Raw genomic sequence first — 25,293 nt, forward strand, 5'->3', positions numbered from 1 at the left:
AATGTTACACAAAATAATTAAATGAAAATGAAAATAAATAAAAAAAATGAAAATTCAATTGATCAATGCAATCAGAAACATTGAAATTGAATCGTACCATATTTAGTATAGTGAATGTTGCTTTTACGTGCAACAGATGACACTGTTTTTCCCAAAAAACATGTTTTTACCTGTCACAGGTGTGGCATCTATATAGTAGGTATAAAAAAACACGTGGGTATATAGGTGAAACGTTGTCAAAATTTCAAAGCAATTGGTAAAGAACTTTTGGAGATTACAGCAGGTGTTGATTTTACGTGCAAGAGATGGCTCTGTTTTACAAAAAAAAATTTACCTGTCACAGGTGTGGCATGTATATAGTAGATATATAAAAACACACACGTTTTCGAACGCAACGTTGTGTCAAAATGCCAAAGTCATCGGTAAGGAGGTTTTGGAGATTTCCCTCACATGAAAAACACAGTTTAGAAAACAAACATATTTTTACCAGTAACAGACGCGACATCTATATAGTAGGTATATAAAAACACGATCGTAAGGGAATGGAACGTTGTGTCAGAATGTCAAAGCAATCGGTGAAGAACTTTCGGATATTAACGATTTTGATCAAACGACCATTTATATTTGCATTTATATAGATTTATTTATTTATTTTTCATTGTATTTTTGGGGCAGTCTTTCTTGTGCAGCTGGTTGTTGATATGTGGTTGTTGATATGTGGTTGTTGATATGTGGTTGTTGATATGTGGTTGTTGATATGTGGTTGTTGATATGTGGTTGTTGATATGTGGTTGTTGATATGTGGTTGTTGATATGTGGTTGTTGATATGTGGTTGTTGATAGCTGGTTGTTGATATGTGGTTGTTGATATGTGGTTGTTGATATGTGGTTGTTGATATGTGGTTGTTGATATGTGGTTGTTGATAGCTGGTTGTTGATAGCTGGTTGTTGATAGCTGGTTGTTGATATGTGGTTGTTGATATGTGGTTGTTGATATGTGGTTGTTGATATGTGGTTGTTGATATGTGGTTGTTGATATGTGGTTGTTGATATGTGGTTGTTGATATGTGGTTGTTGATATGTGGTTGTTGATATGTGGTTGTTGATATGTGGTTGTTGATATGTGGTTGTTGATAGCTGGTTGTTGATATGTGGTTGTTGATATGTGGTTGTTGATATGTGGTTGTTGATATGTGGTTGTTGATATGTGGTTGTTGATATGTGGTTGTTGATATGTGGTTGTTGATAGCTGGTTGTTGATAGCTGGTTGTTGATAGCTGGTTGTTGATAGTTGGTTGTTGATATGTGGTTGTTGATATGTGGTTGTTGATAGCTGGTAGTTGATAGCTGGTAGTTGATAGCTGGTTGTTGATAGCTGGTAGTTGATAGTTGGTTGTTGATAGCTGGTTGTTGATAGTTGGTTGTTGATAGTTGGTTGTTGATAGTTGGTTGTTGATAGTTGGTTGTTGATATGTGGTTGTTGATAGTTGGTTGTTGATATGTGGTTGTTGATATGTGGTTGTTGATATGTGGTTGTTGATATGTGGTTGTTGATATGTGGTTGTTGATATGTGGTTGTTGATATGTGGTTGTTGATATGTGGTTGTTGATAGCTGGTTGTTGATATGTGGTTGTTGATATGTGGTTGTTGATATGTGGTTGTTGATATGTGGTTGTTGATATATATTTGTTGATATGTTGTTGTTGATAGCTGGTTGTTGATAGTTGGTAGTTGATAGCTGGTTGTTGATAGTTGGTTGTTGATAGTTGGTTGTTGATAGTTGGTTGTTGATAGTTGGTTGTTGATAGTTGGTTGTTGATAGCTGGTTGTTGATATGTGGTTGTTGATAGTTGGTTGTTGATATGTGGTTGTTGATATGTGGTTGTTGATATGTGGTTGTTGATATGTGGTTGTTGATAGCTGGTTGTTGATAGCTGGTTGTTGATAGCTGGTTGTTGATATGTGGTTGTTGATATGTGGTTGTTGATATGTGGTTGTTGATATGTGGTTGTTGATATGTGGTTGTTGATATGTGGTTGTTGATATGTGGTTGTTGATAGCTGGTTGTTGATATGTGGTTGTTGATATGTGGTTGTTGATATGTGGTTGTTGATATGTGGTTGTTGATATGTGGTTGTTGATAGCTGGTTGTTGATAGTTGGTAGTTGATAGCTGGTTGTTGATAGTTGGTTGTTGATAGTTGGTTGTTGATAGTTGGTTGTTGATAGTTGGTTGTTGATAGCTGGTAGTTGATAGTTGGTTGTTGATATGTAATTGTTGATATGTGGTTGTTGATAGCTGGTAGTTGATAGTTGGTTGTTGATAGTTGGTTGTTGATAGTTGGTTGTTGATAGTTGGTAGTTGATAGTTGGTTGTTGATAGCTGGTTGTTGATAGTTGGTTGTTGATAGTTGGTTGTTGATAGCTGGTAGTTGATAGTTGGTTGTTGATAGTTGGTTGTTGATAGCTGGTAGTTGATAGTTGGTTGTTGATAGTTGGTTGTTGATAGTTGGTTGTTGATAGCTGGTAGTTGATAGTTGGTTGTTGATATGTGGTTGTTGATATGTGGTTGTAGATATGTGGTTGTTGATATGTGGTTGTTGATAGCTGGTTGTTGATAGCTGGTTGTTGATATGTGGTTGTTGATATGTGGTTGTTGATAGTTGGTTGTTGATAGTTGGTTGTTGATAGTTGGTTGTTGATAGCTGGTTGTTGATATGTGGTTGTTGATAGTTGGTTGTTGATAGTTGGTTGTTGATAGTTGGTTGTTGATAGTTGGTTGTTGATATGTGGTTGTTGATATGTGGTTGTTGATATGTGGTTGTAGATATGTGGTTGTTGATATGTGGTTGTTGATATGTGGTTGTTGATAGCTGGTTGTTGATATGTGGTTGTTGATATGTGGTTGTTGATAGCTGGTTGTTGATATGTGGTTGTTGATATGTGGTTGTTGATAGTTGGTTGTTGATATGTGGTTGTTGATAGCTGGTAGTTGATAGTTGGTTGTTGATAGTTGGTTGTTGATAGTTGGTTGTTGATATGTGGTTGTTGATAGCTGGTTGTTGATATGTGGTTGTTGATATGTGGTTGTTGATATGTGGTTGTTGATATGTGGTTGTTGATATGTGGTTGTAGATATGTGGTTGTTGATATGTGGTTGTTGATAGTTGGTTGTTGATATGTGGTTGTTGATATGTGGTTGTTGATATGTGGTTGTTGATAGCTGGTTGTTGATATGTGGTTGTTGATATGTGGTTGTTGATATGTGGTTGTAGATATGTGGTTGTTGATATGTGGTTGTTGATAGTTGGTTGTTGATATGTGGTTGTTGATAGCTGGTTGTTGATAGTTGGTTGTTGATAGGTGGTTGTTGATAGGTGGTTGTTGATATGTGGTTGTTGATAGCTGGTTGTTGATATGTGGTTGTTGATATGTGGTTGTTGATATGTGGTTGTTGATATGTGGTTGTTGATATGTGGTTGTTGATATGTGGTTGTTGATATGTGGTTGTTGATATGTGGTTGTTGATATGTGGTTGTTGATATGTGGTTGTTGATATGTGGTTGTTGATATGTGGTTGTTGATATGTGGTTGTTGATATGTGGTTGTTGATATGTGGTTGTTGATATGTGGTTGTTGATAGCTGGTTGTTGATAGCTGGTTGTTGATATGTGGTTGTTGATATGTGGTTGTTGATATGTGGTTGTTGATATGTGGTTGTTGATATGTGGTTGTTGATATGTGGTTGTTGATAGTTGGTTGTTGATATGTGGTTGTTGATATGTGGTTGTTGATATGTGGTTGTTGATATGTGGTTGTTGATAGCTGGTTGTTGATAGCTGGTTGTTGATATGTGGTTGTTGATAGTTGGTTGTTGATATGTGGTTGTTGATATGTGGTTGTTGATATGTGGTTGTTGATATGTGGTTGTTGATATGTGGTTGTTGATATGTGGTTGTTGATATGTGGTTGTTGATATGTGGTTGTTGATATGTGGTTGTTGATATGTGGTTGTTGATATGTGGTTGTTGATATGTGGTTGTTGATATGTGGTTGTTGATATGTGGTTGTTGATATGTGGTTGTTGATATGTGGTTGTAGATAGTTGGTTGTTGATAGTTGGTTGTTGATAGGTGGTTGTTGATAGGTGGTTGTTGATAGTTGGTTGTTGATGGCTGGTTGTTGATAGGTGGTTGTTGATAGGTGGTTGTTGATAGGTGGTTGTTGATAGTTGGTTGTTGATATGTGGTTGTTGATAGTTGGTTGTTGATAGTTGTTCTCTCTCTCTCTCCCCCCCCAACTCCTCCACCACTCTCCCCCCCCTACCCATCTCCCTCCACCACTCTCCCCCACCCCTCTCCCCACCCCCACGTCTCTCCTCCCACCCCTCTCCCCAGCCCCTCTCCCCACCTTCTCCCCCTCTTCCCCCACCCCTCTCTCCCCCAACCCTCTCCACCACCACCCCTCTCCCCCCACCCCTTACCCCCCTCCCCAACCCCTCCCACCACCCCCTCCCCACCTTGGTAGTGGCACCAGAGTGCCAGGGGGGGGGGAGGGGGGGAGTGTTTATGTCTGCCATAAAGCAGCACTCTGGCACCTTAATACTGCCATCTCTCTCTCTCACTCATATTTGATATTAGGGGAAAATGTACCAGGTAAACTTGCTGTATACCGGGGCACAGCGGACCGGGGTTTGTGTAGAGAGAGAGAGAGAGAGAGAGAGAGAGAGAGAGAGAGAGAGAGAGAGAGAGAGAGAGAGAGAGCGCGAGATGGAGAGAGAGTCTTGTCTTTGTCTCTCTCTCTCTCCCTTGGATACACTTACCCATCTGTTGCCTGTCCTCAACTAGCCAGCAGTCACTCCTCCCTATCCACCTCCCTCAGCAGACGTCTCCCTACCTCCTCCTCCCCTCCCTCAGCCGCTCCCCGCCGGGGTCATCCCCTGCAGAATGGTCGCGATCCCCTGGAGTGGGTGGCGCGGGCTGGAAGCGGTTGGGCAGCCACAAGTTGATTCTTTTCTGCTGCTTTGTGGAAATTCAGTTCTTTTTTTTTTTACTGGGAAGGTGAGTGACAGGGAGATTATGTGCTGTCACCTCATCGTCTGTCTATCTTGATGTCTATCTGTCTCTTTGTGGGTCTGTCTTTTTATTCTTGTGTTGGTCCAGCTGTTTATATATTTGTCTGTCTACTCGTTGCACTCGAAGCAATTGTTGGTAGAGGGAATGGGGGGGGGAGGGGTGGGGGGGAGGTGGGGGAGAGTAACCGGGGTTTGCATTGATTTTCGAATTTTGTTCTTCATGTTCCGTCACTCTAAGGTAACTCTTCTGTCACTCTAAGGTGACTCTTCTGTCACTCTAAGGTGACTCTTCTGTCACTCTCAGCTCGAGTGACTCTTGTGTGCTGGAGGTGAGAGATAGTGAGTCTCGAGTGCCAGGCGGCGCTCCGGGGAATATATTCTTTTTTTCTTTAAATAATGTTGAGATAGGAACAGTTTTTACGTGAGAACTAATGAATGTAGAGAAACAGGGACATGTAAATGATTAGGGAGATAGTAAGAGACAAACTCTGAGAGATTGTGAGAGATAATCTCTGAGAGATTGTGAGAGATGATCTCTGAGAGGTGATAGTGAAATGTGAACTCTGAAAGGTATAGTGAGAGATAAATAAGGAGAGAAACAGTGAGGGAAAATTTTTGAGACTTTGAGACATAAACTCAGAGAGAACAGTGAGAAATAAGCTCTGAGAGACACACATTGAGACATAAATTCCGTGAGAGGAACTAGGAAACTCCAAGACGACGTCTCTACCAGGCTAGGAGCCTCCAAGACGTGTCTACCTAGCTAGGAGCCTCCAAGACGTGTCTACCTAGCTAGGAAACTCCAAGACGACGTCTCTACCAGGCTAGGAGCCTCCAAGACGTGTCTACCTAGCTAGGAGCCTCCAAGACGTGTCTACCTAGCTAGGAGCCTCCAAGACGTGACTACCTAGCTAGGAGCCTCCAAGACGTGTCTACCTAGCTAGGAGCCTCCAAGACGTGTCTACCTAGCTAGGAGCCTCCAAGACGTGTCTACCTAGCTAGGAGCCTCCAAGACGTCTCTACCAGGCTAGGAGCCTCCAAGACGTGTCTACCTAGCTAGGAGCCTCCAAGACGTCTCTACCAAGGCTAGGAGCCTCCAAGACGTGTCTACCTAGCTAGGAGCCTCCAAGACGTGTCTACCTAGCTAGGAGCCTCCAAGACGTGTCTACCTAGCTAGGAGCCTCCAAGACGTCTCTACCAAGGCTAGGAGCCTCCAAGACGTGTCTACCTAGCTAGGAGCCTCCAAGACGTGTCTACCTAGCTAGGAGCCTCCAAGACGTGTCTACCTAGCTAGGAGTCTCCAAGACGTGTCTACCTAGCTCGGAGCCTCCAAGACGTGTCTACCTAGCTAGGAGCCTCCAAGACGTGTCTACCTAGCTAGGAGCCTCCAAGACGTGTCTACCTAGCTAGGAGCCTCCAAGACGTGTCTACCTAGCTAGGAGCCTCCAAGACGTGTCTACCTAGCTAGGAGCCTCCAAGACGTCTCTACCAGGCTAGGAGCCTCCAAGACGTGTCTACCTAGCTAGGAGCCTCCAAGACGTCTCTACCAGGCTAGGAGCCTCCAAGACGTGTCTACCTAGCTAGGAGCCTCCAAGACGTCTCTACCTAGCTAGGAGCCTCCAAGACGTGTCTACCTAGCTAGGAGCCTCCAAGACGTGTCTACCTAGCTAGGAGCCTCCAAGACGTGTCTACCTGGCTAGGAGCCTCCAAGACGTGTCTACCTGGCTAGGAGCCTCCAAGACGTGTCTACCTGGCTAGGAGCCTCCAAGACGTGTCTACCTGGCTAGGAGCCTCCAAGACGTCTCTACCTGGCTAGGAGCCTCCAAGACGTCTCTACCTAGCTAGGAGCCTCCAAGACGTCTGTGCCTGGCTAGGAGCCTCCAAGACGTCTGTGCCTGGCTAGGAGCCTCCAAGACGTCTGTGCCTGGCTAGGAGCCTCCAAGACGACTCTACCAGGCTAGGAGCCTCAAAGACGTCTCTACCTAGCAAGGAGCCTCCAAGACGTTTCTGCCTGGCTAGGAGCCTCCAAGACGTCACAATCTCTCAGAGTTTGTCTCTTACTATCTCCCTAATCATTTACATGTCCCTGTTTCTCTACATTCATTAGTTCTCACGTAAAAACTGTTCCTATCTCAACATTATTTAAAGAAAAAAAGAATATATTCCCCGGAGCGCCGCCTGGCACTCGAGACTCACTATCTCTCACCTCCAGCACACAAGAGTCACTCGAGCTGAGAGTGACACAAGAGTCACTCGAGCTGAGAGTGACAGAAGAGTCACTCGAGCTGAGAGTGACACAAGAGTCACTCGAGCTGAGAGTGACACAAGAGTCACTCGAGCTGAGAGTGACACAAGAGTCACTCGAGCTGAGAGTGACACAAGAGTCACTCGAGCTGAGAGTGACACAAGAGTCACTCGAGCTGAGAGTGACAGAAGAGTCACTCGAGCTGAGAGTGACACAAGAGTCACTCGAGCTGAGAGTGACAGAAGAGTCACTCGAGCTGAGAGTGACAGAAGAGTCACTCGAGCTGAGAGTGACAGAAGAGTCACTCGAGCTGAGAGTGACACAAGAGTCACTCGAGCTGAGAGTGACAGAAGAGTCACCTTAGAGTGACGGAACATGAGGAACAAAATTAGAAAATCAATGCAAACCCCGGTTACTCCCCCCCAAACAACCCCCCCCACCCTACCGCTCCCCCCCCCCCCATCCACTCTACCAACAATTGCTTCGAGTGCAACGAGTAGACAGACAAATATATAAACAGCTGGACCAACACAAGAATAAAAAGACAGACCCACAAAGAGACAGATAGATATCAAGATAGACAGACGATGAGGTGACAGCACATAACCTCCCTGTCACTCACCTTCCTAGTAAAAAAAAAAGAACTGAATTTGCACAAAGCAGCAGAAGAGAATCAACTTGTGGCTGCCCAACCGCTTCCAGCCCGCGCCACCCACTCCAGGGGATCGCGACCATTCTGCAGGGGATGACCCCGGCGGGGAGCGGCTGAGGGAGGGGAGGAGGTAGGGAGACGTCTGCTGAGGAAGGTGGATAGGGAGGAGTGACTGCTGGCTAGTTGAGGACAGGCAACAGTTAGGTAAGTGTATCCAAGGGAGAGAGAGAGAGAGAGAGGGAGACAGGGAGACAGAGAGAGAGAGAGAGAGAGAGAGAGAGAGAGAGAGAGAGAGAGAGAGAGAGAGAGAGAGAGAGAGAGAGAGAGAGGGAGACAGGGAGACAGGGAGACAGGGAGAGAGAGAGAGAGAGAGAGAGAGAGAGAGAGAGAGAGAGAGAGAGAGAGAGAGAGAGAGAGAGAGAGAGAGTGAGTCTGCCTCCATGTTGCCAAGCCAGTATACTTCTCTTGGCCTTCCTGAAGCTAAACTTCTCGAGTTTACAGCCACCATGCCGGGTCCTGCAACACCCCGGGTGTAGCTGGACCTTGCTCATGGCTCCCCTGTTGATATCCCCTCATCCACTTGAAGACCTGGATCGCGTTTTCCCCTCTCAACCCTCAGTCTGTCCAGGGAATGCGGGCCTTCCACCCTCAACCAATCCTCGGATTGTAGCTTCCCAGCGACTGGAATCAATTTCGACATCCTACACGGGAATTTCTCGAGGGAATCGATGCCCTCTCTGTGAAACAGGAAGCATATACCTGCACGTTGTGATCTGAGTGGGGTCACAGGGGCCACCTGAGTGGGGTCACCACCTGTTGTGTCTGTCTGTGGTCACCACCTGTTGTGTCTGTCTGTGGTCACACCTGTTGTAAGACCTGTCTGTGACACTGTCTCCCCCACCTGTTGGACGCCCTCAGACTCCTCACAAAATCTCTGCACCAACGGAATAGTTTTCTCTTTCACAAACACTTTTACACCATATCTGGTGCCAGAGTCCGGCTGCTGGGGTTTTCTCTCCCTACATTGCTGGTCGCTGGCTTGTAACCGCCCTCACGTGAAGAGTGTAAGTGTCACGCGGTTGACCGTACTCTTGAGCCTCTTGTTAGCGTCGGCGAGTCCTTTACCTCGAGTAATGGACAATTTTGTTGAAATTTGTTGAGCCTTTTCCATCGAAGAGGCAGATGATTGGCTCTGTACTGGCTCTGTACTGGCTCTGTACTGGCTCTGTACTGGCTCTGTACACATTGGCTCTGTTCCTGTATACGGAAGAGCTGGGTGAGGGGTTAGCGGTGAGAGGGGGTGGGGTGAGGGAGGGGGGTGAGAGGGGATGGGGTGAGGGGGGGGGAAGAGAGGAGGAGGCAAGCACACCATCAGCATCTCATCAGTTTGGACTCTTTATAAGTTATATATAAAAAAATACTGTGGTAGGGCGCACATCTCCTGTGCCAGGTGAGTACGACGGGATCACCATAGCCCGTGCTGCTTGGAACTATGTGTTCCCGGATCTGAATCTAAAACAACAACAACAACAACAGGTAGAAGGGCAATTGGCCCATGCGAAACAGCTCCTATTGGTCCATTCGAGGCAGACGAACCTCATCAGAGGTACACCTCAGCAAAGGTACACCTCTGCAAAGGTACACCTCATCAGATGTACACCTCAGCAAAGGTACACTTCAGCAGAATTACACCTCAGCAAACGTACACTTCAGCAAAGGTACACCTCAGCAGAGGTACACCTCAGCAAAGGTACACTTCAGCAGAGGTACACCTCAGCAGAGGTACACCTCAGCAGAGGTACACCTCAGCAGAGCAGGTGTGGCGGAAGGCTTCGCCTCACATCTGTGTAACACACTGTGTAGACGATGAGTCACAATAACAGGGCTGAAAATAAGAAAGTAAGAGAAGAAGGTAGTTCCTAGAAAGTAAGAGGAAGGAGAATAGTGAGAATGAAAAGTACGAATGTGATGAAAGGTACAAATAGGATGAGTGTAAGAATGGGAATAGGATGAATAGGATGAGGTAGGAATAAGAGAAAGGTAAGATAAGAAAAAGGGGGGTTAGGCTTAAGTTAGGTCACGTTTGTTAGAAAAGTTAGAACATTTGAGTATGTAGTGTTAGAGGGAAGAGTCATCAGCGACCAAGCCAGGACTCAGGTTCATGTTGGGGTCGAACCGTTCTGCCCTCGGGTCAGACTCGGGGTCAGACTCGGGGTCAGACTCGGGGTCAGACTCGGGGTCAGACTCGGGGTCAGACTCGGGTCAGACTCGGGTCAGACTCGGGTCAGACTCGGGTCAGACTCGCGTCAGACTCAGGTCAGACTCGGGTCAGATTCCGGTCAGACTCGCGTCAAACTCGGGTCAAACTCGGGTCAAACTCGGGTCAAACTCGGGTCAAACTCGGGTCAAACTCGGGTCAGCCTCGGGTCAGCCTCGGGTCAAACTCGGGTCAAACTCGGGTCAAACTCGGGTCAAACTCGGGTCAGCCTCGGGTCAGCCTCGGGTCAGACTCGGGTCAGACTCGGGTCAGACTCGGGTCAGACTCGGGTCAGACTCGGGTCAAACTCGGGTCAGACTCGGGTCAAACTCGGGTCAGCCTCGGGTCAGACTCGGGTCAAACTCGGGTCAAACTCGGGTCAGACTCGGGTCAAATTCGCATCAGCCTCGGGTCAAAACAAGGCCCCTGACTAACCTTGAGACTCGCCCCAATATATTTTCTGGCTAATATTTTATATAAAACTCTCTAATACAAATAAAACAGTTAATAAAAATTTATATAAAAATTAAAAGTGAATACATAACACACAACGTTTCATTTGAACTGACTATTGAAACATCATATGATCTTACGAGAGACAAAAATTAGAAAGAGTTGACTAATTATTGAACTTATATTGCATAGATGTACAGTGAATACTATCAAAATGGGAGCTTTTTTTGCAGTAAAACTAACTCAATAATGCAGTAAAAATAACACCAGTTTTAACTACTGAGGTTGTGTAGGCATTTATCTATCGTTAATATATTGATTAATCTTGAAATAGTTATGTATATCTTAAGAGATAGTTATGCATATCTTAAGATTAACGTTCAATAGGTGATGTACTCTGTAGTCACTTGCTCGAAACATTGCTTTGCATACGAGAGTTGAGTTGCAGTGTAAGAAAAGTATGCACTTATTAGTGGAATTATTACAATGTTAAGTGTGGGAACATAAGTTCCATGAAGAAACACTTTATAAAGATATCATTGAGAGGTTAGCAAATATATATAGATTGGTTGAGAATGACGAAATCATCACATTGAATGTACAATACGACCAAGAAATACTTTCTCAAGAAAATGCCCCACAAGCATATACTTCTGATATGTGGAAGAAGTAGTGAATAATCTCAGCTGCTACTACTCAGTAGCACTACTCAGAAGTAGTGAATTCCTCAGCCTATGGTACCGATAGGCTGAGAAAACGTAAAATAATTGAACTAAGTGTAGATACCTATGTTGACCAGACCACACACTAGAAGGTGAAGGGACGACGACGTTTCGGTCTGTGTCGACTTGAGAATGGTCCAGGACGAACCGAAACGTCGTCGTCCCTTCACCTTCTAGTGTGTGGTCTGGTCAACATTCTTCAGCCACGTTATTGTGACTCCTCGCCTGCATATACATACCTATATTGTGGAAAGGCTCTTAGACGAAAACCTACCTAACCTAACCTAACCTAACCTAACCTATATTGTGGAAAGGCTCTTAGACGAAAACCTACCTAACCTAACCTAACCTAACGTAACCTAACCTATATTGTGGAAAGACTCTTAGACGAAAATTGCGTCAATGTGAACTTAGAAACAAAGTGCTGGGATGATTACAGATTTATACTTAAAGTTCTAGGATGATTACAGATTTATACTTAAAGTACTAGGATGATTACAGATTTATACTTAAAGTGCTAGGATGATTACAGATTTATACTTAAAGTGCTGGGATGATTACAGATTTATACTTAAAGTTCTAGGATGATTGAAATTCACTAGGAAAGGTAATGTTGAGGTCTCTTATCATAATTTAAATTTCTTAATATACCTGCATCATGAGTCAAAAGTTAAAATGGAGATTAACTTAGCAATAACCTATAAGGGGAAAATTTAGCAATCGTGTATCGAAATGAAACCTTAGATGTCATACTTTGATAAGATGAAATAATATCACCTTCTGGGTAAAAAATAAAGAGTGAAATGAGAACTTGTTATACCAAAGCATAGCTGCAAAGAGGAAAGAGAAAAGAGGAAAGAGTGTGACCAGGAGTGTGGGTGAGCAGAAGGATGAGAGCTGGGGAGAGCGTGGATGAGTAAGATTACTCACCTATCACTACCTACCTAACTCTGCATATGGGTAGTTAAGTACCTGCAAAGAGGAAAGAGAAAAGAGGAAAGAGGAGTTGGTAGTCCTGTTAACTAAACTAACATTGACTAGCGAGTGGAAGAAGAGCTCAGGAGATATATTTTGTGATCTTGAAGGTATACAAAGATTTCTCTCGCATAACAGTAAGATTCTAACAGAAGAGTATGAATGAAATGTGAGTGTAAGCACCTTGTGAGTACAAGTCTTTGTGTGAGTTGGTGAAAATAATATTTGAGATGAGCTGAGATTATAGATATGAATTTTCTTTTTCTATCGTGTGATTTCCGTGAGAGATATGAGATAGTATTAGTCAAATGAGGGATAGTCTTTGCAAGTGAATTATCATATGTAGTGGAAAGTGCAGCAGGAGAAATAATAAGTTCCCTTGATTTGAAAAGTTTGTGAGAACTGTGAAAAGTAAGACACTGTGAAATCAAAAAATAAAAATAAGATGCAGTGAACATTATAAAACACAACCATGATTTTGTAAATTAATTCACTGTGAACTCCCTTAAAAATATAATTGTCATTCTGAAAACCCAGATACTCAAAAAAATATAGTAACTCACTCTGCAAAAAATCTAGTCATTCTGCAAAAGATAAATCTCTTTACAAAAAAATAAATCACTCTGTATAAACTATGAAAATATGATACAATAAGCTGCTTTAGCAAGATCGCTATGATGAAACACTAATGTAAGTCAGACTAAAAAATACAGGAAAACAGTTGTCACACTAACACGGGTGTTCACGCAGGGTGATGTAGTCTCATGCGTTCCCTGGCACACCTCTCTCACTCACCCTGTAATACTCGGACAAGTTGGGAAAGTCTGGTCGAGGGTCGAGTAACACACGTTATGTTTAGTTTGGATAAAATTACATTCCAAGTATCGTTAGTCATAAACTTTGATACACTAAGAGCTTAGTTGTGAAACAGAATGACTGTGGTATGCTAGATGCTGTCTGAAAGATGATTTAATTTGTTTTTGAAACTGTAACGTTATGTTATAGTTTGATGTTGAATAAAGATATAATGCAACAACCCGTCCTCTTAAAAATAACGTCACTTTTGGCTCGTATGCGCGGCGCTATGGCTAAATTTGGACGTAATTTGAAATGAAATCGACTCACAAAAGTGACGTTCTGTTCCGTTTTCTATTTGAGTCGTCCGGCGTACGCGCAGACGTTATGAGAGGACACTTTAAATTAACGTTTTTCATAACGTTTTGAAACTTTATGAGAATTTCCTGCCCACCTAACCTATCAGAGGACCCTTAACTTACTGTTGTTGAAAAAAAAATCCCAAATTTATTTGCATTTTTTTTTCATTTTCAAATTACGCCCAAATTCGGCCATACAGGCAAACGGCCAAAAGCGACGTTCTTTTTAAGAGGACAGGTTGAATACAAAGCTATCCCTCTACCACTTTCTTGGTTGGTTACTACTTAAGAAGTTATTATATGAAAGAAAGATGAAATAAGATGATAAAGATAAATAACGAGATATGATATTGGTAAAGATAGGATTGAATTCCATACTGAGATCGTGTGAGTAGCGATGTGTATTACCCGGAGCATAGAGTATAAGGAACGAAGACATAGCAGAGAACTACATATTATCAGTGATGAAATATTGAACAAAGTAAATTGTAAGGGAGGAATAATACATCTGAAGAATTGTATGGAATAGGTATGGACTGTTAGGTAAGTATGATTGTGAATGCCCCATATGCGGAACAAATCCACAAGGGCCGTGACGAGGATTCGAACCTACGTCCGAGAGCATCCCAGATGCTGATGGGATGCGGAGTTAGGTAGGTACCAAACTCCTTATTTGCAGAGTTAGGTAGGTAGTGATAGGTGAGTAATCTTACTCATCCACGCTCGCCCCAGCTCTCATCCTTCTGCTCACCCACACTCCTGGTCAACAACTCTCACCTACCCTCCCTTGACATCCACACACTCGCTCTCTCCCTCCACTGTTGCTAACAGGTAGGCAAATAACCTAACTGTAAGGTACAGAACGACTGATTTAGTATAATTGACAAGACATAAAGATATTCAAGATGAAAAAGCTTTAGAGGCAAAAGAGCATTGATGGACGAAATGATACGGAGCAGATGAACTGTTCGTGAGCTGAACTGCTTAAAGTTGTCTTAAATACATATAACTCTACATAACTCAGTAATGATATGATAAGGAAAAGTTTGACTTGGTAAAATGTTTATCTTAATGATGTTGAGTTTGAAAGATATATTGATAAAAGTAAATGATTAAGTTCGTTAATATAATCGGGACTGAGACGTTTACTTAATGTTAATGTTCTATATTGTGCTATCTGAGCTGTGTAAGGCAAGTGAAGTTTAATGATATATTTGAGTACTATAACTTGTCATTGCACTTCATGGGGGAATGATAGGTCTGGAGAAATATGAGTGGAAATCACGAATAGGTACGTACAGATAGATGGATGATTCACCAACGGGGTCAACCATGCTCATCCGTGCTGCACGCTCACTCAACTCTCACTCAACTCTCGCACTCATCCGTGCACGCTCACGCACTCTTCTCTCACACTCATCACGTACATAAATAGTCCGACTAGTGTAAAACCCTCACATATCATGGAGTGTAAACACTGAATCGTTGATGCTTAAATAGCCATGGTGGAATATACAGACCAATAAACCTGATATCATTTATAAGTCATTAACACAAAGACGCGTTGAGATGTTAGTGTTTGCTTGACGCATATGTGCAGGAGGAAGTAAAAACTTTGATAAGATTACTTAATAAATTGTTTGATACTGTATAAAGGAAGGTTTTCTTGAAAGGTTGAGTTAGTAATATTTATAACTCATCAAACTCCAATAAAAGTTGAATTAATATATGCATACCGTCGAGTTAGAGATTTGTTACTACATAAATCGTTAAGAGGTGATACGGAACGATTATATGCCGAGCTTATATGAAATTTAGATGTCTATGAAAGATTCTGTTTCTGAGTAACGAAAAAGATTTCTTAGTTAATTTGCAGTAAGATAGATTGGTGAAATATTGATAATAAGACTCTGTTATACACCTTACTATTTTTTGGAACTAGGATACACTGCCGAAGGTAACGTCTGGGAAGAGAGTGAGTAACACTGTGATTTGAAAACATAACATAAGAGACCCACGAAAAGAATGAATGGTAAAAAGAATGACAGGAATCTGAATGGAATGTATAGTTTGGCTTAGAGGGGTGAGGGTCAGAGGTTAACCACACTCAGTGGTTAACCGGTGGTGGAGGGGGGGGGCGATGGTGGTGGAGCCGAGAGGTGGTAGTAGGGGTCATATGTGTAGCCTAATATAACTAAGTGGAATTCGAATTGATCTAAGTGATATTGATCCATATGTCATTGATCCCTGATTGTGAAACCTGTGGATATGTGACTAGAAGTAGAAAACCAAATCATAATACGACGATTCCATACACCAGAAAGAATGGGAGTTTACTACGTACAAAATACGGCTGTTTAAAACTAGTCAGACCCGGATTCAAGAGCTAGAGATTCTAAAAAAATTAATTAGTTAACCCTCACACTTATCCATCTCGCATCGAGAGGGCGGTAACCGGACACCCGCACCCGAGTCGCGCGTGTGCGCCTTCACGAATAGCGGGCGATTAATCACGCTCATCCGTCAGTCATCCATCGGTCATCCAACTCAGCTGAGGTGGGGTGCCCCCTATAGTCAACGTTTCCCCATACTGAGGCGCTGGTATGACTTGAACCAGAGAAGTTAAGAGTTAGTTGTATACTTATATAACCTACTTATACATTTATAACCTGAGGAAGGCATCAGTGGTAGTTGGCGAGTATACCTGGAGTGAGGACTGGTAGCGTCGAGGGATAGGTGCGGGGTGGTAGTGCATTTACAAAAGGGAAATGCAAATTCTGACCAGTTTCCACATATCCTGTGCAAGCTGCAATGGTCAGCCGGCAGGATTATATCCACATATGTGAAGACATCCAAGACTTCTCTCATGTTTCTGTTTATCTCAATTTTCTTCCCTGAATTCCCTTCCCCTGAACTCCACATCTGGAGCAAGCATGCGATCCATCCCTACACACCTGGAGCTGCCACGCAATCCATCCCTACATACCTGGAGCTCTAGGAGACTCACTTGGGCTCTAGGAGACTCACTTGGGCTCTAGGAGACTCACTTGGGCTCTAGGAGACTCGAACCGTTGACCCCCTGTGAGGCCAAAGCTCTATCGACCGAGGTGTTGAGTAGTCTTAGGGATAGGTTAACAGTTGGCATACGTGGATGGAGTGAGGGGGAAAATGCGCAACAATTTGCAACATTGGGGATGTAACGTCAGCCCTGTAGAGAAGGATAAGATAAGACCTTATCTGGTCACTAGATAAGACCTACAGTATACACCTTCCTTTACCCCCGCTTCTACTACGTCTTCGAGTTGTCTGCACTCATCAAAAATGATGAGTAGATCATAGTTGCAGCTGCAACATTAACCAAGGTGACACACACAACCCAAATTCAAAATCGGTAGACGCTAAACCAACTCTGGCGAGACGGCCGAGTTAGCTCAGTAGTGTAAATTGAGACGTAGACCGTGTGTCACACCGCTGCAGCAGCGCACGGTCTACGTCTCAATTTACACTACTTAGTGCTAGGAGTTTATGGTCGCTAAAATGACGATCAGTATGGGATGGAGAAGCGTGTCCGTCACTCCCCCCTTGGCGCCTGTCCCCGCTTGTCCCAAGAGGATCTGATGATGTTCACACTTGGGAGTACTGTGGCACGCCTCAGCCATGGTGCCAGAGGACGCTCATCCGACCACAGAGACGTGGTATAACTCCTGGGCCAGGTTCAGGAGAGCAGCATCCAGGTGGCTGAGGAGAGCAGCATCCAGGTGGCTGAGGAGAGCAGCATCCAGGTGGTTGAGCAGAACAGGAGTGTTTAATGTTCTTGAGGCTGACCTGTGATGATTCAGGATTATGATCATCAAGGCTTATGAGAATAGGATTTTGAGAGGATTAAGATACAGGATTCTGCCTCACTGCTGGTGAGCGAGGAGAGAGGGAGGGAGGGAGGGAAGGAAGGAGGGAGGGAGAGAAGAAGGGAGGGAGGGAGAGAGACTTTCTGAGAGATCCTGCAGAAAAAGGAGACAGTTATTTCTGTCTGTCTAAAGTAGGAGGGTAGACGGAAGGAGCTCTAACCTCACCCAAATTGACAGAGGCAACGGTCGTGAGTACAAAGTGAGGCTGGTAGAGGTCTCCATAGTTGTGTAGAGTGCCAGGAACCCAGTCAGTCCCCCTACCGCCATGACTGGTGGCACGGCTCGCCAGCGACACAGCTAAATAGTCTCCAAACAAACATTTCAAAACCATTATTTTCTTACAACAATCATTATTCGCCGATCTCTGCAAAATTAACATAAATTTTCTATTATCTGCCCGCACTCGCATAGTGGGGATGTGAGGAAAATAGGATGGGGAGGGGAAGGAAAAGGGGAATTGAAGGGTGAAAATAAGGAAAATGAGAGAAAAAAAGTTCATTAATTACTTTGAGCTCCAACGACCATAAATCTCAAAAATACACACATCACTCTAGCCCGTCGTAGCCGGTGTTCATGAGATGATCTGGGAAGACTGAGCCAAGAAAACATATACGAGTTCTTACTCCTTTCATGAAGTTCGAACCAGCGACCATTCTGACACTTGCGGTGGTCGACTGCCACAGCAAGTGTGGACAACTGTTGCTCTGGACGGTTTCTGGGGTGAGGATCGATGCTCGAAGTTTGTCCTCTCTCATGTCTTTATTTTCCACAACATTTCTTGGCAAGGATTGACATTTTTCTTGACAAGGTCTGACATGTTTCTTGACAAGGTCTGACATTTTTCTTGACAAGGACTGACATTTTTCTTGACAAGGACTGACATTTTTCTTGACAAGGACTGACATGTTTCTTGACAAGGACTGACATGTTTCTTGACAAGGACTGACATTTTTCTTGCCAAGGACTGACATGTTTCTTGACAAGGGCTGACATTTTTCTTGACAAGGGCTGACATTTTTCTTGACAAGGACTGACATTTTTCTTGACAAGGACTGACATGTTTCTTGACAAGGTCTGACATTTTTCTTGACAAGGAAGGACTTACGTCTCAGCTTACGTCTCTCAGCTCATCTCATGTCTCAGACGTAGGCCTCACGTCTCAGCTCCTGTGCCTCCATCTGCATAGAAAAGACAACATTTCAGAAAGTTATGGTTAACAGGAGTAAACTTGTCTCTCCTCCTCTTGGATCACAAGCACCATACATCCAGCTTATCCACGCTCGGCCATCCGGCTATCAGGTGATTTTCTGCACTCGCACATTGTTGTTATCCGGCTGTTATCCGGTTGGTGGTTCAGAGGGATGGCCGGATAATCCGGGTGACCTCTCCGTGTCGCCAAGACGGACTAACTTGATTCATCAGTCATCATAATCTCATCAAAGGAGCTCAGGAGGGAATATGTTAAATTCTTCACTAAAATATGGAAGTCAAAATGACATAGGGAGAATGACTGGTACATAGTGTTCCCCTCTACACCCGTGGCATGCTGGGGAACTGCTCAGGGGTGAATTACCCAGTAGGCCCTAGTAGGCCATGGACTAGGGGGCCACTAGCACCAGTGGGGTCTGTCATCACCACCAGGGGGCCCTCCACCACCAGGGGACCCTCCACCACCAGGGGACCCTCCACCACCAGGGGCCCTCCACCACCAGGGGACCCTCCACCACCAGGGGGCCCTCCATTACCAGGGGGGCCCTCCACCACCAGGGGGGCCCTCCACCACCAGGGGGGCCCTCCACCACCAGGGGGGCCCTCCACCACCAGGGGGCCCTCCATTACCAGGGGGGCCCTCCACCACCAGGGGGGCCCTCCACCACCAGGGGGGCCCTCCACCACCAGGGGGCCCTCCATTACCAGGGGGGCCCTCCACCACCAGGGGGGCCCTCCACCACCAGGGGGCCCTCCACCACCAGGGGGCCCTCCACCACCAGGGGGGGCCCTCCACCACCAGGGGTTCCCCATGTATCCATGTATTTTCTCTGTAAAACTATGTTTAATAAAACTATGTTAATTAATCATTACATATTAGTATGTGAGTCGTCTACATGTCATGTTTAGCCCTTGAATAGTCCTACTGACCAGAGAGTGCGGGGCCCCCTCACTCAGCTGTTTCGGGCCAAGGGCCCCAAAACAGTCAGATCTGGCCCCTGGAGGGAGCCCTAACTTTGACCCAGACAGGAACATTAACTGGAGCACAGGGAACGTGTCCTTCATTACCAACAAGTTAAACAGAAAATTAATTACTGGGTATTCATAAACGAGAGGTTTGGCGGTGGCTTTAACGAGCCTTTGGCCTGTTAATTAGGACGGTTTATTGTTTAGAAGTATCTTGAAGATGGAGTAATGGGATCGTTCATGTTGTTCCTTGTCAACGTAAATGGAACATTTTCTCATGTTCAAGGGTGTTAAACGTCTCTATTCGACTCAAAGCCCACTTGAACGAGTTTGATTCTATGACTCGAAATGAAATGAGTTTCGTTCACTTGCAGACTGTAGTTTAAAGACTTCCTAAATAAACGTAAACAAAACACCTCACCTCACCTAACCTAAGCTAAACCTGACCAAACCTAACCTAGACCTAACCTAGATCTAACCTAACCTAACCTAACCTAACCTAACCTAACCTAACCTAGACCTAACCTAGATCTAACCAAACCTAGATCTAACCTAACCTAAACCTAACCTAACCTAACTTAACCTAACCTAACCTAACTTAACCTAACTTAAGCCTGACCTAGACCTAATCTAGACCTAACCTAGACCTAATCTAGACCTAATCTAGACCTAATCTAGACCTAACCTAACCTAAACCTGACCTAACCTAAGCCTGACCTAGACCTAATCTAGACCTAACCTAGACCTAATCTAGACCTAACCTAACCTAAACTTAACCTAACCTAATCTAACCTATCCTAGACCTTACCTAACTTAACCTAATATAATCTAGACTTAACCTAACCTTGACCTAACTATACATACACCCACAAAACATAATTAGTTTAGTATAAAGTTGAAACAAATAGGTTTGTTATTATTCTGCTTGCAAGAATCAATCCATAATGACCAGACCACACACTAGAAGGTGAAGGGACGACGACGTTTCGGTCCGTCCTGGACCATTCTCAAGTCGATTGTGACGTTACTTTAGCCACGTTATTGTGACTCATCGCCTGCTCAGTCCATAAGTAGGTTGTCTGCTCCGTAAAAACTAACATTAAAATCAACGAAAATCATTATTAAAATAAATAGTCTGGGTATGGAGGATGGGTCAAATGATGTTCAGAATATATATGAACGGTATTTTCATCTTTTTTTTGAACATCATTTATCTGAGATGCTGATATGAACACACTGTTATTTATTGAAATTAAGTCCTTTATCTAATGGTATTTTTAAATCCGCAATATTCGACATGGATCTTTATCTGAACTACTTGGGCTGGACGGTAGAGCGACGGTGTCGCTTCATACAGGTCGGCGTTCAATCCCCGACCGTCCACAAGTGGTTGGGGCACCATTCCTTTTCCCCTCCGTCCCATCCCAAATCCTTATCCTGACCCCTTCCAAGTGCTATATAGTCGTAATGACTTGGCACTTTCCTCTGATAATTCCAACCCTTTCTTATCTGAGCTGAAGTTACATTCTAAGCCATAAACAGAACACTTAAGGTAGTTGAAATGTACAACATTTACCATGAATATCTTAAACCCTTGACTCTGAACGCCGAGGATAGTCTCTGATCACCCTGGGGCTTAACACTATTATTTCGTCTTTGATTTCTCAAAATCTCAATCCGCCCCCCCCCCCCACTCTCCCTCTTTCATCCCTCACTTGACCCTCTACTTGTTGTTAGTGTTTCTTTACCAGCACTCTCTCTCTCTCTCTCTGTCTCTCTGTCTCTGTCTCTCTCTCTCTCTCTCTCTCTCTCTCTCTCTCTCTCTCTCTCTCTCTCTCTCTCTCTCTCTCTCTCTCTCTCTCTCTCTCTCTCTCTCTCTCTCTCTCTCTCATAACTCTAATAGTTGACTATGTTCTTACAACGTCTGATAACGTTTAAAAATGTTGTAATATGCTCAGATTAATGTTTAGAATGTTGACAGTAACTGAAAGTAGTGAAATTGGTCTGTAGTTATCGACTCCTGAATAGCTCTTCTATTGGTAAACTGTAACTACCTCTACCATCTTAAACATGAAGGGTCACAGCAGCGTGTGTGAGGGCAGCCCCGTAGGGCCACACAACCTCGAAATAGTCTCGAGCTGACCTAAGCTGACCTCACAGTCTTGTGTATGAGGTGTGATATAGGTCGACAGTGAGAGCTTCATCCTGTTCCATAGCCATTGTGAGATAACACTGACACAGTTCTTGGATGTCCTGTAGATAACAGGACATCCAAGGGATCATCCATCTTGATCAGGGACTTGGATCTTGGCAGCAAAGATAGTTTGCCATTATGTCAGGCTTTTCGTAGGTACTGGTTGGAACAATCCTATCGGTCCGGATTAGTAATAGGAGCCTGTCCTGATATGACTCTCAGTGTCAGTCTTTAACCGGAGGCCGCCACACTTTGGACCCAACTCTTCCTGACGCAAGTTTCATTCTTGTTTCTTGGTCCCATCTGGAGATAACTCACGTCTGAGTGTCTTTCACTTGAGGAAAAGCACAAGTCCCTCAATGTTCCGTTTGGAGGCGGAAGGATGTTTATTATATCTCCTTGAGGCCCTGTTTTTGACTTCACCTTCCACATCCTTCTTTATTACAGTCACTCACTCCTCCCACTTTTGCTTCCCTACTATACCCCCTCACCTCTGACCTGCAGTGGCCTCCACACCTGGCCAGGCGAGGCCTCCACACCTGGCCAGGCGAGGCCTCCACACCTGGCCAGGCGAGGCCTCCACACCTGGCCAGGCGAGGCCTCCACACCTGGCCAGGCGAGGCCTCCACACCTGGCCAGGCGAGGCCTCCAAACCTGGCCAGGCGAGGCCTCCACACCTGGCCAGTAGTGGCCTCCACATCTGGCCAGTAGTGGCCTCCACACCTGGCCAGTAGTGGCCTCCACACCTGGCCAGAAGTGGCCTCCACACCTGGCCAGTAGTGGCCTCCACACCTGGCCAGTAGTGGCCTCCACATCTGGCCAGTAGTGGCCTCCACACCTGGCCAGTAGTGGCCTCCACACCTGGCCAGTAGTGGCCTCCACACCTGGCCAGTAGTGGCCTCCACACCTGGCCAGTAGTGGCCTCCACACCTGGCCAGTAGTGGCCTCCACACCTGGCCAGTAGTGGCCCCCACACCTGGCCAGTAGTGGCCTCCACACCTGGCAAGTAGTGGCCTCCACATCTGGCCAGTAGTGGCCTCCACACCTGGCCAGTAGTGGCCTCCACACCTGGCCAGTAGTGGCCTCCACACCTGGCCAGTAGTGGCCTCCACACCTGGCCAGTAGTGGCCTCCACACCTGGCCAGTAGTGGCCCCCACACCTGGCCAGTAGTGGCCTCCACACCTGGCCAGTAGTGGCCTCCACATCTGGCCAGTAGTGGCCTCCACACCTGGCCAGTAGTGGCCTCCACACCTGGCCAGTAGTGGCCTCCACACCTGGCCAGTAGTGGCCTCCACACCTGGCCAGTAGTGGCCTCCACACCTGGCCAGTAGTGGCCTCCACACCTGGCCAGTAGTGGCCTCCACACCTGGCCAGTAGTGGCCTCCACACCTGGCCAGTAGTGGCCTCCACACCTGGCCAGTAGTGGCCTCCACACCTGGCCAGTAGTGGCCTCCACACCTGGCCAGTAGTGGCCTCCACACCTGGCCAGTAGTGGCCTCCACACCTGGCCAGTAGTGGCCTCCACACCTGGCCAGTAGTGGCCTCCACACCTGGCCAGTAGTGGCCTCCACACCTGGCCAGTAGTGGCCTCCACACCTGGCCACCCAGGGCCTCCACACCTGGCCAGGCGAGGCCTCCACACCTGGCCACCCAGGGCCTCCACACCTGGCCAGGCGAGGCCTCCACACCTGGCCAGTAGTGGCCTCCACACCTGGCCAGGCGAGGCCTCCACACCTGGCCACCCAGGGCCTCCACACCTGGCCAGGCGAGGCCTCCACACCTGGCCACCCAGGGTCTCCACACCTAGCCAGGCGAGGCCTCCACACCTTGGACACCCAGGGCCTCCACACCTGGCCAGGCGAGGCCTCCACACCTGGCCAGGCGAGACCTCCACACCTGGCCAGGCGAGGCCCCCACACCTGGCCAGGCGAGGCCCCCACACCTGGCCAGGCGAGACCTCCACACCTGACCAGGCGAGGCCCCCACACCTGGCCAGGCGAGACCTCCACACCTGGCCAGGCGAGGCCTCCACACCTGGCCACCCAGGGCCTCCACACCTGGCCAGGCGAGGCCTCCACACCTGGCCACCCAGGACCTCCACACCTGGCCAGGCGAGGCCTCCACACCTGGCCACCCAGGGCCTCCACACCTGGCCAGGCGAGGCCTCCACACCTGGCCAGGCGAGGCCTCCACACCTGGCCACCCAGGGCCTCCACACCTGGCCACCCAGGGCCTCCACACCTGGCCAGGCGAGGCCTCCACACCTGGCCAGGCGAGGCCTCCACACCTGGCCACCCAGGGCCTCCACACCTGGCCACCCAGGGCCTCCACACCTGGCCAGGCGAGGCCTCCACACCTGGCCAGGCGAGACCTCTAAGGGATTCTTCCCTTCCGCTGGATTTTAATCACCTCTTGATTGATGTGGTAATTGCCTGTCAGGTCAGGCGCAGACATGTTCTTGTCTCTACCATTTATTAGGGGACTGCGGTTGTGTTTTTGATGCGTGTGTGGGACTAGTCACCTAGAACCATTCACCTATTCGTGCCGGCAGGATCGAGGCTCTGGGAACTGGCGTTTCTAGCCGGCGATTTGTTAAAGTACTGACTCTTGATCTATTTTCCTGTCTTATCTACTCGAATGGAGTTTGCTTCTATAACCTGTTCCTTTAGGTCATTCCACTTCGTAGCTTGTCTAACGCCAAAGGGAAATTTTCCAACATATCTGTTACTCATCTGAGTGTCAAGCTTGCGTCCATATCCTCTTGTACAATTGTATTCAGTGTGATCAATTCCTCTTTTTCCACACTGACAATCCCGTCATTTTATATATCTCTATCATGTCTCCCTTTTCGCCCTTTTTTCTTAGCGTCGTCAGGTTTAGTTCCTTCAGTCTCTCTTTATATCCCAACCCTCGCATTTCTGAGACGAGCCTCGTCGCCAACTTCTGAAACTTTTCGAGTTTCCTTACATGTGTTTTTATGAAGTGGGGTCTCCAAGATGGGGCGACTTACACTCAGACTGATGTAAATATCCCCGTATAAAGGTTCCGGAATGATGTTCTAACTTTCGCTAGTGTAGAGTATGCTGCTGACGTTATCAGCGAGCATCAGAAATATTGCCGGAACAACCGTGGAAGTTTGTGGAAGTTTTCTCTTCAAGAGAAAACTAGATTGTTTTCTTCAAGAAGTGCCGGACCAGCCAGGTTGTGGTGGGTATGTGGGCGTACGGGCCGCTCCAAGCAACAGCCTGGTGGACCAAACTCTCACAAGTCAAGCTTGGCCTCAGGCCGGGTATGGGGAGTAGAAGAATTCCCAGAACCCCATCGAGCAGATATCTTATTTATATGTGCCTCTGGATTAAAGTTTGGTGTTATCCACTCCCAGGTGTTTTTCTCTGGTCATCACAATTAGGCAGTTTTTTTTTTCATTGTGTACTGTACCTGTGGTCTCCTGTCACCTTTTCCAATTTTCATCACTTTACACTTGCT

General features: G+C 45.9%; 4 protein-coding genes across 4 annotated transcripts in view; 3 read left to right on the plus strand and 1 right to left on the minus strand.

Moving 5' to 3' along the window:
* The window catches only part of LOC138352427 (processed variable antigen-like), a 45,396-nt gene extending 37,713 nt beyond the window's left edge, over positions 1-7,683 (plus strand). Inside the window, exon 2 of the mRNA XM_069304916.1 lies at positions 7,182-7,683. Coding sequence (XP_069161017.1) covers positions 7,182-7,683 — 502 coding nt within the window. The remainder of the gene's footprint in view (positions 1-7,181) is intronic.
* Positions 1-25,293, plus strand: part of mAChR-A (muscarinic Acetylcholine Receptor, A-type) — a gene marked incomplete in the record, with an annotated part of 293,681 nt that overhangs the window by 100,454 nt on the left and 167,934 nt on the right.
* On the plus strand, positions 10,133-16,864 carry LOC138352429 (uncharacterized). The gene is made up of 2 exons (XM_069304917.1): positions 10,133-10,606; positions 16,781-16,864. Exons 1-2 carry the CDS (start codon positions 10,133-10,135, stop codon positions 16,862-16,864), a joined length of 558 nt encoding a protein of 185 aa, XP_069161018.1.
* LOC138352430 (glutamine-rich protein 2-like) overlaps positions 17,207-25,293 on the minus strand; it is a 43,167-nt gene continuing 35,080 nt past the window's right edge. The window contains exons 3-5 of the mRNA XM_069304918.1: positions 18,848-18,910; positions 18,594-18,615; positions 17,207-17,357 (exon numbers count right to left, since the gene is read on the minus strand). Of these exons, the coding sequence (XP_069161019.1) occupies positions 17,207-17,357; positions 18,594-18,615; positions 18,848-18,910 (236 nt within the window). The remainder of the gene's footprint in view (positions 17,358-18,593; positions 18,616-18,847; positions 18,911-25,293) is intronic.

This window comes from Procambarus clarkii, chromosome 53 (assembly GCF_040958095.1).
Source record: "Procambarus clarkii isolate CNS0578487 chromosome 53, FALCON_Pclarkii_2.0, whole genome shotgun sequence".
In the NCBI taxonomy this organism is placed as follows: domain Eukaryota; kingdom Metazoa; phylum Arthropoda; class Malacostraca; order Decapoda; family Cambaridae; genus Procambarus; species Procambarus clarkii.